Consider the following 16308-nt stretch of genomic DNA (forward strand, 5'->3'; position numbering starts at 1 on the left):
CAATCATTATTATCTTTAATTATAGCCACGTGGGTATGGAAGGGTTATATTGTAGTGGTTTTGATTTTTTGATTTATATTCTCTGATGATTAATGTTAGGCATCTTTTCATGTTTATTGCTTATTGTCTATATAACTATGAAGGAAATGTCTACTCAGGTCCTTTGCTTATATTTAAATTGGGTTATTTTTGTTGTTACTTAGTTGTAAAAGCATTTTACATTTTTTATATGCAAGTCTCAACAAACATTGTCTGCAAATTTATGACTTATAAATACTTCTGTGTGAGTTGTCTTTTCACTTTCTTGATGGTAATCTTGTGTTAATATGTTTACATTTCTGTTAATCTAGATACGTGTGGTTGCAAACATAATCTTTCCTTTTGTATTCCTTAATTCTCCTCTCTTTTTTCTTTATCTCTATACCTCTTCCTCATTCCCCTACTGCTTTCTGTCTCTTACACTTTCGTTTTTCTCTCTCCATTTACTTTTCCACTTCATTTACTTTTTTTATGCTTATATATCTCCTCCAGACTCTGAATCCATTATATTACTGAGAATGAAAACTAGAAACTAGTCACTTTTTTTCTAATATTTCTTTGTAATTGATCTTCTATAGATTATACTTGTTATCAATTTTATATTACATAAGCCTAACAAATACAAAAATTAATATAGCAAGGATTATTATGCTTTCTACATGTCATTATTTCAAAATTACATGAAGTGCTTCTTATAAGATCAGTTTGCAGTAAGTCTATAATTAAGTGGCTTTTATTCAATTATTAATCTCTCTCTCTTTCTCTTTTTAAAGATTCAAAATGGATAGTATAGAAGAACCCCAGAGAAAAGTCTTTAAGGCTCGAAAAACAATGAGAGTGAGTGATCGTCAACAGCTTGAAGCAGTGTACAAGGTCAAAGAAGAACTGTTGAAAACTGATGTCAAGCTATTAAATGGCAACCATGAAAATGGAGACTTGGACCCAACCTCACCTTTGGAAAATACTGATTATATTAATGACAAGGAAGAGGTGAATGGTATTGAAGAGCTTTGTTTTGACCCTGAAAAAAGTAAATCAGAATGGAAAGAAACACCCTGTTCCTTAAATGTAAATGTGAAAAACAAGCAGGGTGATGATTTAAAGTATGGACCTTTGTCTTCTAATAATGCAACTCCTGAACTAGTCTCCAGAGTGACTGCTGAACAAGCTTCTGGTGACCTGGCTACTGGAGATCTGACCTCTGGTGATTTGGCTTCTGAAGATGTGGCTTCTGAAGTATTAACCTCTGGTGATCCTGTCTCTAGTGATCTCACCTCTGGTGATCCTGTCTCTAGTGATCTCACCTCTGGTGATCCTGTCTCTGGTGATCTCACCTCTGGTGATCCTGTCTCTGGTGATCCCATCTCTGGTGAACCAGTCTCTGGTGAACTGGACACTGGTGAACTGATTTCTGGCAAAACAGTTTCTGAACCATGCTCTGGTGAACTGGTCTCTACTGAACTGGTACCTGATGAACCAGTCTCCAGTGTTCCAGCCTCTGGTGATCCAGCCTCTGGTGATCTGGCCTCTGGAGCTCTGGTCTCTGGTGATGTGACTCCTGATAATCCAGTGTCTGATGAACTGACTTCTGATGAGCCAACTTCTGGATCAGCATTTGATTCCACTTTTGAACCAAGTTCTCTACCAGTTTGTGAATCAGTTCCTGAAACTGACAGTACAGAGCCTAATAGCAATAAAGGTGATGAACTTGAAACAAATGGGGATGATGCAAAGTCTGATGAGAAAAATAAGGTTGATAGTAATATCGATGCTGATGAAGAAACTCCAGAAACAGTTGACAAAATTATTTGTTCAGATATGCCTCCTGAAAATGATAAGAAGGTAGAGGAAAATACTGTCACAGAACCTGCCCTTAGAGAGGAGGCTATATCTAGCAGTATGGAAATTGACCAAAGTGAAAAGAAAGAAGATGAAAATTCTGCAGACTTTACAGAAACCATTAGTGAAAAAGTTATAAAAGATGACAAAAGTGAGGGTATCTTAGAAAATACAGATTCAATGGAGACAGATGAAATCATTCCTATTTTGGAAAAGCTTGCACCTGCTGAAGATGAACTTATTTGCTTTTCTAAAACTTCTCTCCTTCCAATGGATGAGACAAATCCAGATTTGGAGGAGAAGATGGAAGGTTCTTTTGGTTCACCATCTAAACAAGAAAGTAGTGAGAGTTTGCCCAAAGAAGCCTTTTTGGTCCTCTCTGATGAAGAGGATATTTCCGGTGAAAAAGATGAGTCTGAAGTTACATCCCCAAATGATACGTATTTTCCAGGTTAGCATATTACTTAAATTTTAAAGATTTTGATTAGCTTTAATGAACTTTAGTAGTCATTCATATAAAGTTTTACATTTCTTTTAGTTGCAGAGAAAATGGAGAATGATGGTGACTAGAACGATCTCTTAACTTCAAATCTTACCTTCGGATAACTTAGAATTACGAAGTATACACTCTGTGAGCAACATTATGTGAAGTGCTGAGGAAGATAAAAATAAGTAAAAAATATACTCCTTACCCTTGAGGGTCTTGTAGTCTAAGAAACAGAGTAAGATAGACCAAAATAATACTATGAGATAACAGTTTCAACTCAGTTCATAACCGATCAAAGTCCTAGCAGTTCTTCTTGCTATTAGTAACTAAATAACTCTGAATCTAAAAGCCTGTTTGTTTAATTTATTTGCTTCAAGTGTAACAGATCACATTTTACAATTAATTTGCCTTTGCAGTCTGATTCTCTTAATATTCTTTGCTGGGAGAATGGCACCACCATTGCTTGAAGCCAAAAACCTAGTTGATAAAGACTTCATCCATTTACTTGGATCTACCCAACATTATCTTCCCCCTCATCTTCTGAAAGACCTCTCTGTAACCTAAGTTTCTTTTACTTGATTGTGTTCCTCTCTTTGATTAGATCCCTATTTTTAGATTAATTCCAAACCCTTACATAAAAGGTTTATAAACTTAATGATTCTTTCAACATATATCTTCTCCCATCTCTCTTATTATTCCTAGAGTAAAAGAGGAGAGAATAAGAAAAATCCTATTTTGCTTTCGTGGTCAGACTCAAATACCATTCTTACATTTGTAGTCTAAGAAACAGAGATAAGAAACGTTCTCAGTTCCTTTCAGACTGGCTTGAATATCATTATGTTCCCATTGTATCATTCTCTAAGCCTTAGAGCTCTGTGACTTTGTAGCATGAAATACAGGATCTGGTTTCTAGTTTGTTCAAAGGGAAAAAGAAGGCAGGCCTAGGAGACAGGATTTTTTCCTTCAGTGTATCATACCAGCTCTTGGGGATAGATGTTTTTTTTCTTAGTAAAACATGACTTCATTTCCAAAGAGTGAGCATTCATTTACTTTTTTTTAAATTTTTTAAATTTATTTTTATTAAGGTATGATTGATATACACTCTTATGAAGTTTTCACATGAAAAAACAATGTGGTTACTACATTTACCCATATTGTTAAGTCCCCATGCATATCCAAATGCAGTCACTGTCCATCAGTGCAGCAAGAGGCCACAGATCCACTGTGTGCCTTCTCTGGACTACACTGTTCTCCCCGTGATCACCCACACCATGTGTACTAACCATAATACCCCTCAAACCCTTCTCCCTCCCTCCCCACCCACCCTCCCACACCTCTCCCCTTTGGTAACCACTAGTTCATTCTTGGAATCTCTGAGTCTGCTGCTATTTTGTTCCTTCAGTTTTGCTTCATTGTTGTACTCCACAAATGAGGGAAATCATTTGGCATTTGTCTTTCTCCACCTGGCTTATTTCACTGAGCATAATGTCCTCCAGCTCCATCCATGTTGTTGAAAATGGTAGAATTTGTTTCTTATGGCCGAATAGTATTCCATTGTGTATATGTACATCTTCTTTATCCATTCATCTACTGACGGACACTTAGGTCGTTTCCATATCTTGGCTATTGTATAAAGTGCTGCGATAAACATAGGGGTGCATATGTCTTTTTGAATCTGAGAAGTTGTATTCTTTGGGTAAATTCCAAGGAGTGGGATTCCCAGGTCAAATAGTATTTCTATTTTTAGTGTTTTGAGGAACCTCCATATTGCTTTCCACAATGGTTGAACTGGCTTACATTCCCACCAGCCGTGTAGGAGGGTTCCCCTTTCTCCGCATACTTTCCAGCAGCATTTGTTGTTCTTATTCTTTTCGATGTTGGCCATCCTTACTGGTGTGAGGTGATATCTCATTGTGGTTTTAATTTATATTTCCCTGATGATTAGTGATGATGAGCATCTTTTCATGTGTCTGTTGGCCATCCGAATTTCTTCTTTGGAGAACTGTCTCTTCATATCCTCTGCCCATTTGTTAATCGGGTTATTTGCTTTTTGGGTGTTGAGGCATGTAAATTCTTTATATATTTTGGATGTTAACCCCTTGTCAGATATGTCATTTACAAATATATTCCCACATACTGTATGATGCCTTTTTGTTCAGTTGATGGTGTCCTTTGCTGTACAGAAACTTTTTAGTTTGATGTAGTCCCATGAGTTCATTTTTACTTTTGTTTCCTTTGCTCAAGGAGATGCGTTCAGGAAGAAGTTGTGAGCATTCATTTCTTAAGCCTAGGCCAGACTAGTCTTCGTTTTGAGGATTTAAAAGTAAACTTTAGTACTTGCCCTCAGGATAAAGACAAGAATTAAATTGCAAGCCATTAAATACAAGACTGTGAATACAGTAATAATGTTGGATTGATATTCTAGGTATTGAGAAGACGGTGACTTTGTGAGATCATAGAAGTATTCAGGAAAGTGCTTTACTTTCACTATCTGTGTAAACAGTAGGGTTTAATGAAGAGAATCGCTCTTCACTGCAGTTCCATCCTATTTGCTCAGGCCAAACACTTAGAACCATTCTTATTTTTTTCTTTCAAAACCCATATCTAATCCATCAGGAAATCCTAATGGCCCTACCTTCAGAATAGATCTAGAATCCAGTGTCTTTTTACATCTTCACTGCTATTGCCTCTTCTCTGAACCATCATCATCAGGCCAAAATAATGCCAGCTCACAAGGAAGGCTTAATAAATATTTGTGGAGTAAATTAATAACTTGTTATGTAAGAGAAGTATATTATGGAGGACCGTGGTTATAATGCTACAGCATTCTAATAGCATTCTAATCATTCACTGGGAAATGACTTCCAGTAAAGGAAAATGACATGATGAAATGTACATTTTGGAAAGAAAACAGGTAACAGTGTTTGGGCAAAGTCATTCACTCAGTAAGTACTTACATAGAGAGTAGTATTGGGCCATATCCTTTAAGAACCCTGTTGGTAGTCTTCATAGAGAGTCATAGCAAATTTCATTTTTATTTAAAGAGTTTATACATTTTACCTTTCTGTCAATCTTAGAGATTATGTCAGTTTGGAGATCATCTCTCACACATAATACTATTAAGTGCAGATAGATGAATATTGAGCTATCCATGTTTTGAAGATTCAAAGTTAGGTTTATCTTTGGGTATTTACTTGAGACTTTTATGTGATTGTATGCTATTAGATAGAGCAGAGTAAGTTTCATGATAGTTTGTAGCTAAACTTTTATTTTCTGTTCCTCTCCTGCAAGGAAATCTTGTGTACTATGAGTTGAAATACAGTTTGTTCACTGGTTCTTAAGCTATACTCTGTTTTCTATATATGGTGGCAAAAACTTGTTACATGTCGTATTTGTTTCTGTGTACCTTCTGAGGTATTAACTTTCATCAGATACTTTATTCTTGACTAATTTTTAATGTTTTCAGAACACAGAATATAAGCTGAAGTATTGAAGTCTGGCTTTTTCCATCTATTGACTAACATATATGTACTGTACAAATAAGAAAGCATAAACCTCTATCATTTCAGGCACTTCTTTAGCAGGTCTTTTTTAAATATAGCAGTATGAGTATGAACAACAAAACATAATGAAAAATATCAGAAAACAAAGAAAGCTGTAATTTTACAGTAGTAGAAGACCTCAAAAAAGTGTTGTAGATACACCTTAGTAAGCCTGAAGACACTATCATATTACTGCATAACATATAATAACTGATATTCACTAAATGATTAAAATCATAATCTGTTTAAGAAGGCTAGGAAAGCAAAGATTTCTCTCTAGGAAAGTTCAAGCAACACTATAGGGGGATGTACACATTAGTGATACCTTGCATGCATTCTCCATCCCTTCCTGTAACTACTGTTCCATTTCTTCACGCTCTTTCAGAGCTATTCTGCAAGTTATGTCAACAAAGCTAGCGCCCTTTCTTCTCATCTTTTTTACTTGTTAACTTAATTGAATTTGATCTTCACCTTGTCAGCCTTGCCTCTTAATTTTCTCAATGAAAGTGGTATTGATGTTCATGCTGTTAAATCGAAGGGCATCATTATTTTGATTTTTATTCTCTCTCACTTGTATGGTGTCTTACAATACACCTTCCCTCTTGATACTCTTAGTTTTGGGGATAGTGCATTCTCTGTTTTTTCCTCCTTTTTGGCCTTTCTCATTCTGTTTCTTATGGAAAAATAGGAGGCAGAGCTCTCCTTACATTTGCTTTTTCAGACATTGCTATTTCTTAATATTTTTGAGGAGGAAAATCTGTTTTAGAGTAGACCAGATTTGACATTAAATTCTGACAGTTTCCTTTCATATTTCATTCCAGATTAAAAATATGTCAGTGGTTGATTCGTTTTTACTTGTTCTTTGGATCTTGAAGATAAATAAGATGAACATAAGTGCTAAGGAGGATAATTGCACAGGCATAGAATTCAAGGTTTTTGTCTACTTTTGCTTTAGGTTAATACTGATAGAATTGCTATCAGATAGAACTGTTCAGTCATTTAAGATTTATTGATATTTGGTGTCTGTATTTATTATGTTCAGCCAAAATTCTTAACCCACTTACATTCATTTATTTTTTATATATTTGGCTTTTATTTGTAGAACCTCTTAATGTTTTACATTAACATGAAGTTGCAGATTTTTCTTTGAGGAAGATGAATCTGAAGCATGTTTTGGAGAGGGGAATGTGAAAAGGAAGATCAGTTTCAAATTACTGTTTTTGCCCAATAGATACATGTCTAGATTTCAGAACAGAGGGTTGGACTGTCCAGAAAAATTTAAGAATAGATGGCTTATAGTAAGAACTGAGCTCTTGGCATTCCAGTGTTCAGAGGTTGAGATGAGGAAGAACCAGCAAAGGAGACCAAGAAAGGAGCAGTGCTATGGGGAGAAAGAAAAACAGGAGATGTTGTCTTAGTAGTCAAGTAAAGGTAAAGGCTGTTTCATGGATGAAGGCATAATGAACTCAGCTCTATCAAATGCTGCTGTTTGTTCAAGTTAAGATGAAAGAGCAATATTTAATGACTTGGAGATCATTTGTGACCTGGACAAGGGGCAGTGGATTTGAAAGCCTATTTGAAATTGGATTTCAGAGAGAATTGAAGAATTGGAGACAATAAAATGCAACATTCCCCCCTCCCCCAAGTTTTGCTTTAAAGGGGGGCACAAAAATTCACTGTGGAAGATAAAATTTGAACTTTATATTAGTTAAATAAAACCTCTAAAAATTTCTGCAAAAGTCACATTATATTTTTCTGATAGGTCTTGTGAAGTTGAGAATCTTTGTATGTTTATTGGTCATTTGTATTTCCTTATCTCTAAATAGCCTTTCATCTCCTTTGTCCATTTTTCTAATGTATATATGTCTTTAATTAATCTGAGGAATTTTTTGTTTTGTTTTAAATATTCTCATAAAGCCAGTAATTTAACACATAGGATCGACAAACTGTGACCTGTAGGCCCTGTTTTTGTCAGTAAAGTTTTATTGGAACATAGCCCAATCTGTTTGTTTCCATAGTACATATTGCTTATCATTGATTCTCACCACGAAGACAGAATTAAGTAGTGGCATCAGAGGCCATGTGACCCACAAGACTGGAACTACTTAGTTTTTGGCTCTTTACAAAATGTTTGCAACCCCTTATCTAAGGCAATAGCTTTGCTAATATTTCTTTGGAAAAAGGTTCTATATAGTGTAATTCTGAAAATGAGAACTAACTCCCTTATGTAAATGCTATCTTCTAATCCTCTACAACACAACTTTTCTACCTTTATTTAATGGAATTTTAAAACATAGCAGTCATCAAATAGATACTAAACATGTACTTTTTCTTAGCTCTTTCCCAAAGTTTTTAGGGTTACCAAAAATACAAGAGCTAGTACCTGCTGTTAGTGAGCTTACTGTCTGCTCTGGTTGAAAGAATACTGTACACAGAACCATATGTGGTGACATGCCGACTTGTAATGAAGGCTGTATTGAAGACCAGAGGAATTATAGAAATTATCTGTGAATGAAGACATTTTTAAAAAGACAGTCTCCTAAGTATTTGGATGAGCTTCAGGAGTCCCAGTAGCTACTTGAAATTATATTAAAATGTCTGTGTGCATGGGCCTTCAATTGTTATTTTGGGTTGAAGGAGGTCTACCTCAGATTCTCTAGAGGCTTTGTGAACAAAATAATTAAATACAGTGCCTTGCTCCTTTCTGTACAACTTTTCCTATCCCATTTTTCTTATCCCACATTCTTTCCATTAAAAATTGTTTGTGTCTATTCTAAAATCCCAATGAGTATTTTGACTTAAGTGTTGAAAAGCTGATCATGTCTTCTAAGCATATCTGGAAAATGGGAATTGGGTGGTAGGAAGAGGTTTTTGAGTAGAATGAAGGAATGTCAAGCTAAGCTTGACCTATTTGTAAGAGGAGAGGGAATTAATACATGCATAAAATAGGCAGACAAAACCAGGCCAGTTTGCTCTGCTGCATTCTGGGTTATCTGGCTTACAGTTACCCTAATTAGACCATGGCTAATTTTATTCTTTCGGTGCTATGACGATTTGCCAAACAAAGACTATCTAACCCTTCATCTCAAGCAACCCAATTACTCTGTTTTTGTGACTCTGGGAAGTAGGAAACTCAGGAGTTACCACCTTCAGTATTAAAATCAGGAAGATTGAGAAAACCATATGTAGGGGAAAAAATGCTTTGTAATGAGTTTGTAGTCTACAAGGGAGCAAAATGTATTTTCATTTCATTGAAATGGGTTGAGGGATGAGGTCTTGAAGGATTTCAAATGAGCGTAAGGTGGTAAATGGAAAGTTAATTTTCTAATACTTATTTTGAGGCTTAAAAATAGTTTTAGTAATCTTTATGTACTTGTAAGATTTTTTGTTTTATTTTTACTATAGTCAGGTTTTATAGCTTTACAGTTTTAATATAAAAATATATTTGTAGGAGCTTTAATAGGCTTATCAGTAATCCTGGTGTCTGCCTATTTTCATCTAAAAGGTCATCTAAATTTTTTAACTTTGACTCCTGCCATCAGTGCTGTTGAGATTTTAAAAACCTGGTGTTTGGAGAAGAAATGTCATGTCAAAATCTTCATATATTGCTGTATACCTTGTGAATACTGATTTTGGTTGCAGTATATGATGAAAGAAAGCATTCTTTATTGAAGCCTCTGAGAAGCCAGTTGCAGTGATATAAGGAAAAAATAGAAATACAAACATAATCGTTCTCTGCATTTAGTGATTATAAGTTACTTAAGAAGATACACATTGATTGACCAAAGGCCATTTCTGGTCCACCCCTGGGATTTTACTTGTTGTTATAATGCAGTTGTATAGATATGAGCTGTTACTAATTCTAATGGAAGTAATATTTCCTTTTTCAATTTTGTTACAGCAGAAGAAGAAAGTAATGAAAAGGACCACAAACCTGAAGAAGAGCAAGCAGTTCATGATGAAAGACCTGAGAAAAGTAAGCATTTGCAAAACACCTGAACTAGTTTAAAAAACTGTAATTCATTGTTTCTTCTTTTAAGGCTGTGGAATATATTTTCCTGTCCATGATCTAATTGTAAAATTGTATGGTTGATGTAAGCCACAGAAATCATTGCATTGATGGTTCACCCAAGGATTTTTGAAAATGTTATTTTATATACTACATAAATATTTATTTATTTATTCTTTCAGTTCCACAAGAAAGATTTAAACTTAGTATTTCATAAGGTACTGCCTGAATGTTTAAGAGAAATTGTTTTAGATTTATGTTTAGAGCATGGCTGTAAGAATTTTGTCTGGGGTGATGTAAGTGAATGGAAGTATGTGGCTCATGTCAGTTTAAGGTTCTTAAGCTTCATGGGAAGGGGAAGTGATGGGACTAAGTGCTATTCAGTGTATAGGAATGTCATTGAACCAGAAGTCAGGAAACCTGGATTCTGAAACTCCCTGTCATGCTGTTCTCCATGTATGATTATATTAGGTATGATTATAAGAGAAGTTGTGGATAGAACTGGATTTAAAAAATAGGCACATAGATATGAATATAGAGTGAAGTGGAGAGGGAATAAATGTGGTCACGTAAGGACATTTGCCTTTTAATAAGTGTAGAAATGTTAGTATTCTTATACTTCATATTGAAATCAGAAAAAATTTGCTTAGATTTCATGAATGTTACCAGTATTTGAAATAAGAATTTTCTAAGATCTTTGAATATCTATTCTTTACCAGATTTACTTTGATTAACTTTATTTTTATATATGTGAAATCATTAGGATTTATGTTAAGAATAACTATTATTCTGTTATTTTCCTAAGGCTGATGATTAATAATTTTTCCTAAATTTACTGAGGAAAACATTTACTCAGGAGGAAGAATTAAATAATTAAAGCCTTGTACAGTTGTTAGAAATATATGATATGAGAATGAAATCTGTATTTTGTCAGAGGATTCATGTGTACTGTAAAGTTTAGCAAAGGGAATGTATTTGATTTCTTCTCATCTAATATTCATATTCATATTCCATCTTAATATGAAGGTTTCAAGGAAAGAGTGTTGTGTGTTCACATTGTACATTGCTTAGCTATTAGGAAGTTCTTATTTAGCATATTGAAAATCATTTCAAGTTTAAAACTAAAAGCTACCTTCCTACTTTTCTGGTTTCAAAAACAATTCTTATGACTGACAGTGCTATTATGGTAGCTAGAAATAATATTTCTATGAGGATTGAGAATAGGCATTAATGTCTATAATAAAGACACCTGACTGACCAGACCATCATGCTTTTTATTCTTAGGTGAATTTTCCAGAAGAAAACGTTCTAAATCAGAGGACATGGACAATGTACAGTCCAAACGCCGTCGATACATGGAAGAAGAATATGAGGCAGAATTTCAAGTAAAGATTACAGCCAAAGGAGATATTAACCAGAAGCTACAAAAGGTGTTAGAGATTATATGTTAAAAAAACATATTTAGTCAAAAAAAGTACCATTTTTATTCTTCTAGGTTTTTGACATTATTCTGCATTTTACTGACATTGAGGTTGTTTATAGAAAGAAATTGGTTGAGCTTATTGTTATTAATAATTTAATATTTAAATTCCTTCTGACTCTTAAAGCTACATTTTTTTAACATGGTAGTAATTATCAAAATGGAAGAGAGAGATATGATAGTTGCTAGTGAAAAATCTTATCAGTTTTCAGATTTTTTCTTCTAGATTGAAATTTATTCTAGTAGAAATATTAGTTTTATATATTAACGTTTTAATCTTTATCATAAGCAGGTTTTCATGATTATAAGTTCCTACATTTAAAAATCTTTGTTATATACTTAGACTTAGTATTAAAAAAGGTAGAAACAAGTCTTTAGAAGAACTAGGGAAAGGAAGTACAGACTTAGGAAACTTCCCCCTATAACTGTTAAACTAGGGAGAGAAATACAGAAAATATGCAGTAATTAATATATTTTTCAAAATGTACTCAAAATGCTTATGACAAATGCCTTTTTAAGACAGGAATACCAAATGCAAGTGAAATTAATTTTTGAAGGTCTTAGAGATTTAATGATGAAATTATAAATAATCTAGATTTTAAACGAATGTTGTTCTAATAAGATACAGTATACATATCCACACTAGAAAAAGGAATAGTGAGGGAGTAAAAAAACTGGCTTTTTGTCTCTGAGTTTCTTATTTATCAAATGGAGATACTAATGCTTATTTAGCCATTCTCATAAAGCTGTTTGAAATATGAAAATAGCTATGTGAAAGAATTTTGAGAACTGTGTTCTGGGAGTTTACTCCTCTAGAACAGTATTATTCAAGTATGGTCCCTAGACATGCACCATGTGTCCTATTTGTTATGAGTCCATAATGAGATAAATACATAAATTGTGAGCAGACATTTAGAAATGTTCTATATAAATATCATAGTCCAGTGACATTCTTGGTGTTTCACGAGGTATCATCAGCAGATTAGAAATTTAAAAAACTGGTCCTTTTCTTTAACTGGTTTCTTTTAAATCATGATAGAGGATGTGGGAAGAAAAGATTAATACTTGAATTTCAAATTACTTAAAAAATTTCAGCCCCTGGAAATTTTCTGTTTTACTTTATTCTCTTGTGGTAGATAGTGTATATGTTGAAGTGGAAGCTTTCAGCAGATAGCACTGTGTTACTGATGCCAACATGCTTTTTCATTAAGCTAGTTAATACATTTGTACCTTACTAGTACTTAAAAATGTTTACTGTTTGCTGCCTGTTAAAACACTTTCTTTGCTGTAAACAAAGGAATATATATTTCTTCAGGTTATACGCTGGTTGCTGGAAGAAAAAATATGTTCTCTACAGTGTCATGTATTTGATAAGACTTTGGCAGAATTGAAAACACGAGTGGAAAAGATTGAATGTAACAAGAGGCATAAAACAGTTCTTACTGAACTACAGGTTTGTATATAGACTTGAAGTATATACCCATGTGTCATCATTTTTATTTTTTGCGATACGTCTTCAAAGTTGACATTAAAGTACAATTAACTATTTATTAGAAGTAAAAGGAGCCTCCTTTAGATTGCTACAGTTGCCATAAAAAATGTACCATAAACTGGGTGGCTTGAACAGCAGAAACATTGTCTCAGGATTCTGGTGGCTAACACACTGGCAGGATTGGTTATTTCTGAGGGCTGTGAGGAAGAGTCTGTTCGTGTGTCTCCTCCAACTTCTCATGGTTTACTGACAGTCTTTGGTGTTCCTTGCCTTGTGGAACCATCCCCCTGATCTCTTGCTTCATCACATTGTGTTGTAGGTGTTTCTGTATGTGCCCTGATTTCTCCTTTTTACAAGGATTCCAGTCATGGTGGATTGGGGCCTGCCCTACTCCCATATGACTTCACCTTAACTGAGTACCTCTGCAGTGACCCTCTTTCCAAGTAAAGTAACATTCTGAGATACTCTGGTTCAGAGTTCAGTAAGTGAACTTTTGAGATAACACATTTCAACTCGTAACAGTTAGAGCCTAGAAATTATCTAACTTAATGCTCCTTAAATATTTTTTGGTCATTGAATAAAGACTGACATTGTGTTATGTCATAAGTATTAAATAGTATTTGCTGCAAGTAATACTATTTATATTAATCTACTTCCTGCCTTGGATCTTTCTGTGTTGATCTACATTTGTTAATAATTACAACTTTTTAATTTTTATTAAATATAGCTATGCAAACATATAGCTGAACTTGTAATCAGCTGAAATGAGCACATATTAAAATTCTGTAATAATCCATTTTATTCAAAGACTAAGAAACTGGAAATTTTTTTCGGTATATTCTGTCATAAGCAAATGTGTGGTTTCTATTAGGCTATCTGAAATAGGAACATAGTCCAAGATACTGAGTTGCAAACCGCTTATAGAGCCTTATTTTATAAATGAGGGAAAGGTAGCCCATGAAAAGAAGTTACCATTTCCCAGTTATAAAGCAGGTTGCAGTCAAATGTAACTAGAATTTATGTATTATATTTCTCAGTGTTAAAGTTATTTTCTTAGTTTTATATTGCTAATTTTGTCTAAAGTGAGACTTTACTAAATATGAAGGTCTTTGTAGTAATTTTGTAATGCACCATTTAGGACAACACTAGTTCTGTTTCTTACTGTTAGCAGGTCTTTTCTGTGGTGACAGCATTGTCTAATTGTTAAACTATTTTACTAGTACGATTGGGAGTTTTGAATGAGAACTTGAAAATGTCTGATGATTTTGTTTTTCAGGGTCTGTAAAGAAATTTAAATTGGAACACAGCTGTGCTCATTCCTTTACATGTTGTCTCTGGTGCTTTTGTAATACTATAGCAGAGTTCAGTAGTTTTGTCTGGCTCTACGATCTAAAAGAGTAAATTTATTCATTGTTTCTTATCAGTCCCATGGCTGCAACTATGATTTTTTTTTTTTATTCCTGAGACTTTTATTTTTTTATTACTTTTTTCTTTTATTTTTTATTTTGGTATCATTAATGGTATCATTAGTTTGGTACAAAATTAGATTTTATTTTATCAAAATAAAAAAATCATTAATGGTATCATTAATTTGGTACAATATCATGTGCAACATTATGGTTACTAGACTTCCCCCATTATCAAGACCCCACCACATACCCCATTACATTCACTGTCCATCAGTGTACTAAGATACTATAGAATCACTACTTGTCTTCTCCGTGCTATACTGCCTTCTCTGTGCCATACCCCCACATGTGTGCTGATTGTAATGCCCCTTTATCCCTCCCTTCCTACCCATCCTCCCAGTCCCTTTCCCTTTGGTAACTGTTAGTCCATTCTTGGGTTCTGTGAGTCTGCTACTGTTTTGTTCCTTCAGTTTTTGCTTTGTTGTTATACTCCACAGATGAGTGAAATTACTTGGTAATTGTCTTTCTCCGCCTGGCTTATTTCACTGAGCATAATACCCTCTAGCTCTATCCATGTTGTTGCAAATGGTAGGATTTGTTTTCTTCTTATGGCTGAATAATATTCCATTGTGTGTATGTACTACATCTTTATCCATTCATCTACTGATGGAGGACACTTAGGTTGCTTCCACTTCTTGGCTATTGTAAATAGTGCTGCAGTAAACATAGGGGTGCATAGTCTTTTCCAAACAGGGCTCCTGCATTCTTAGGGTAAATTCCTAGTAGTGGAATTCATGGGTCAAATGGTATTTCTATTTTGAGTTTTTTGAGGAACCTCCATACTGCTTTCCACAATGGTTGAACTAATTTACATTCCCACCAGCAGGGTAGGAGGGTTCCCCTTTCTCCACATCCTTGCCAACATTTGTTGTTGTTTGTCTTTTAGATGTTGGCCATCCTAACTGATTTGAGGTAATAACTCATTGTGGTTTTAATTTGCATTTCTCTGATGATTAGTGATGTGGGACATCTTTTCATGTGTCTATTGGCCATCTGAATTTCTTTGGAGAAGTGTCTGTTCATCTCTGCCCATTTTTTAATTGGATTATTTGCTTTTTGTTTGTTGAGGTGCATGAGCTCTTTATATATTTTGGATATCAACCCCTTATCAGATATGTCATTTATGAATATATGCTCCCATATTGTAGGATATCTTTTTGTTCTCTGATGGTGTCCTTTGCTGTACAGAATCTTTTTAATTTGATATAGTTCCACTTGTTCATTTTTGCTTTTGTTTCCCTTACCCAGGGAGATATGTTCATGAAGAAGTTGCTCATGTTTATGTCCAAGAGATTTTTGCCTATGTTTTTTTCTAAGAGTTTTATGGTTTCATGATTTACATTCAGATCTTTGATCCATTTTGAGTTTACTTTTGTATATGGGGTTAGACAATAATCCAGTTTCATTCTCTTACATGTAGCTGTCCGGTTTTGCCAACACCAGCTGTTGAAGAGGCTGTCATTTCTCAATTGTATATCCATAGCTCCTTTATTGTATATTAATTGACCATATATGTTTGGGTTAATATCAGGACTTTCTATTCTGTTCCTCTGGTCTATGGGTCTGTTCTTGTGCCAGTACCAAATTTTCTTGATTACTGTGGCTTTGTAGTAGAACTTGAAGTTGGGAAGCAAGATCCACCCTGCTTTATTCTTCCTTCTCAGGATTACTTTGGCTATTTGGGGTCTTTTGTGGTTCCATATGAATTTTAGAACTATTTGTTCCAGTTCGTTGAAGAATGCTTTTGGTATTTTGATAGGGATTACATTGAATCTGTAGATTGCTTTAGGCAGGATGGACATTTTGACGATATTAATTCTTCCTAGCAAAGAGCACGGGATGAATTTCCATTTGTTAGTGTCCTCTTTAATTTCTCTTAAGAGTGTCTTGTAGTTTTCAGGGTATAGGTCTTTCACTTCCTTGGTTACGTTTATTCCTAGGTATTTTATTC

The 16308-nt window shown here is 34.4% G+C and overlaps 1 protein-coding gene across 7 annotated transcripts in view; it reads left to right on the plus strand.

Moving 5' to 3' along the window:
• Positions 1–16308, plus strand: part of ATF7IP (activating transcription factor 7 interacting protein) — a 142661-nt gene that overhangs the window by 46660 nt on the left and 79693 nt on the right. For 6 of the 7 annotated variants that reach the window (XM_036909265.2, XM_036909257.2, XM_036909248.2 and 3 more), the window contains 4 exons: positions 813–2329; positions 9809–9883; positions 11201–11346; positions 12712–12849. In XM_036909265.2, the coding sequence (XP_036765160.2) occupies positions 820–2329; positions 9809–9883; positions 11201–11346; positions 12712–12849 (1869 nt within the window). In that variant the 5' untranslated portion in view covers positions 813–819. The remainder of the gene's footprint in view (positions 1–812; positions 2330–9808; positions 9884–11200; positions 11347–12711; positions 12850–16308) is intronic. The other variant, XM_057491502.1, reaches the window with a different exon arrangement.

Source organism: Manis pentadactyla, chromosome 14 (assembly GCF_030020395.1).
Source record: "Manis pentadactyla isolate mManPen7 chromosome 14, mManPen7.hap1, whole genome shotgun sequence".
NCBI classification, from domain to species: domain Eukaryota; kingdom Metazoa; phylum Chordata; class Mammalia; order Pholidota; family Manidae; genus Manis; species Manis pentadactyla.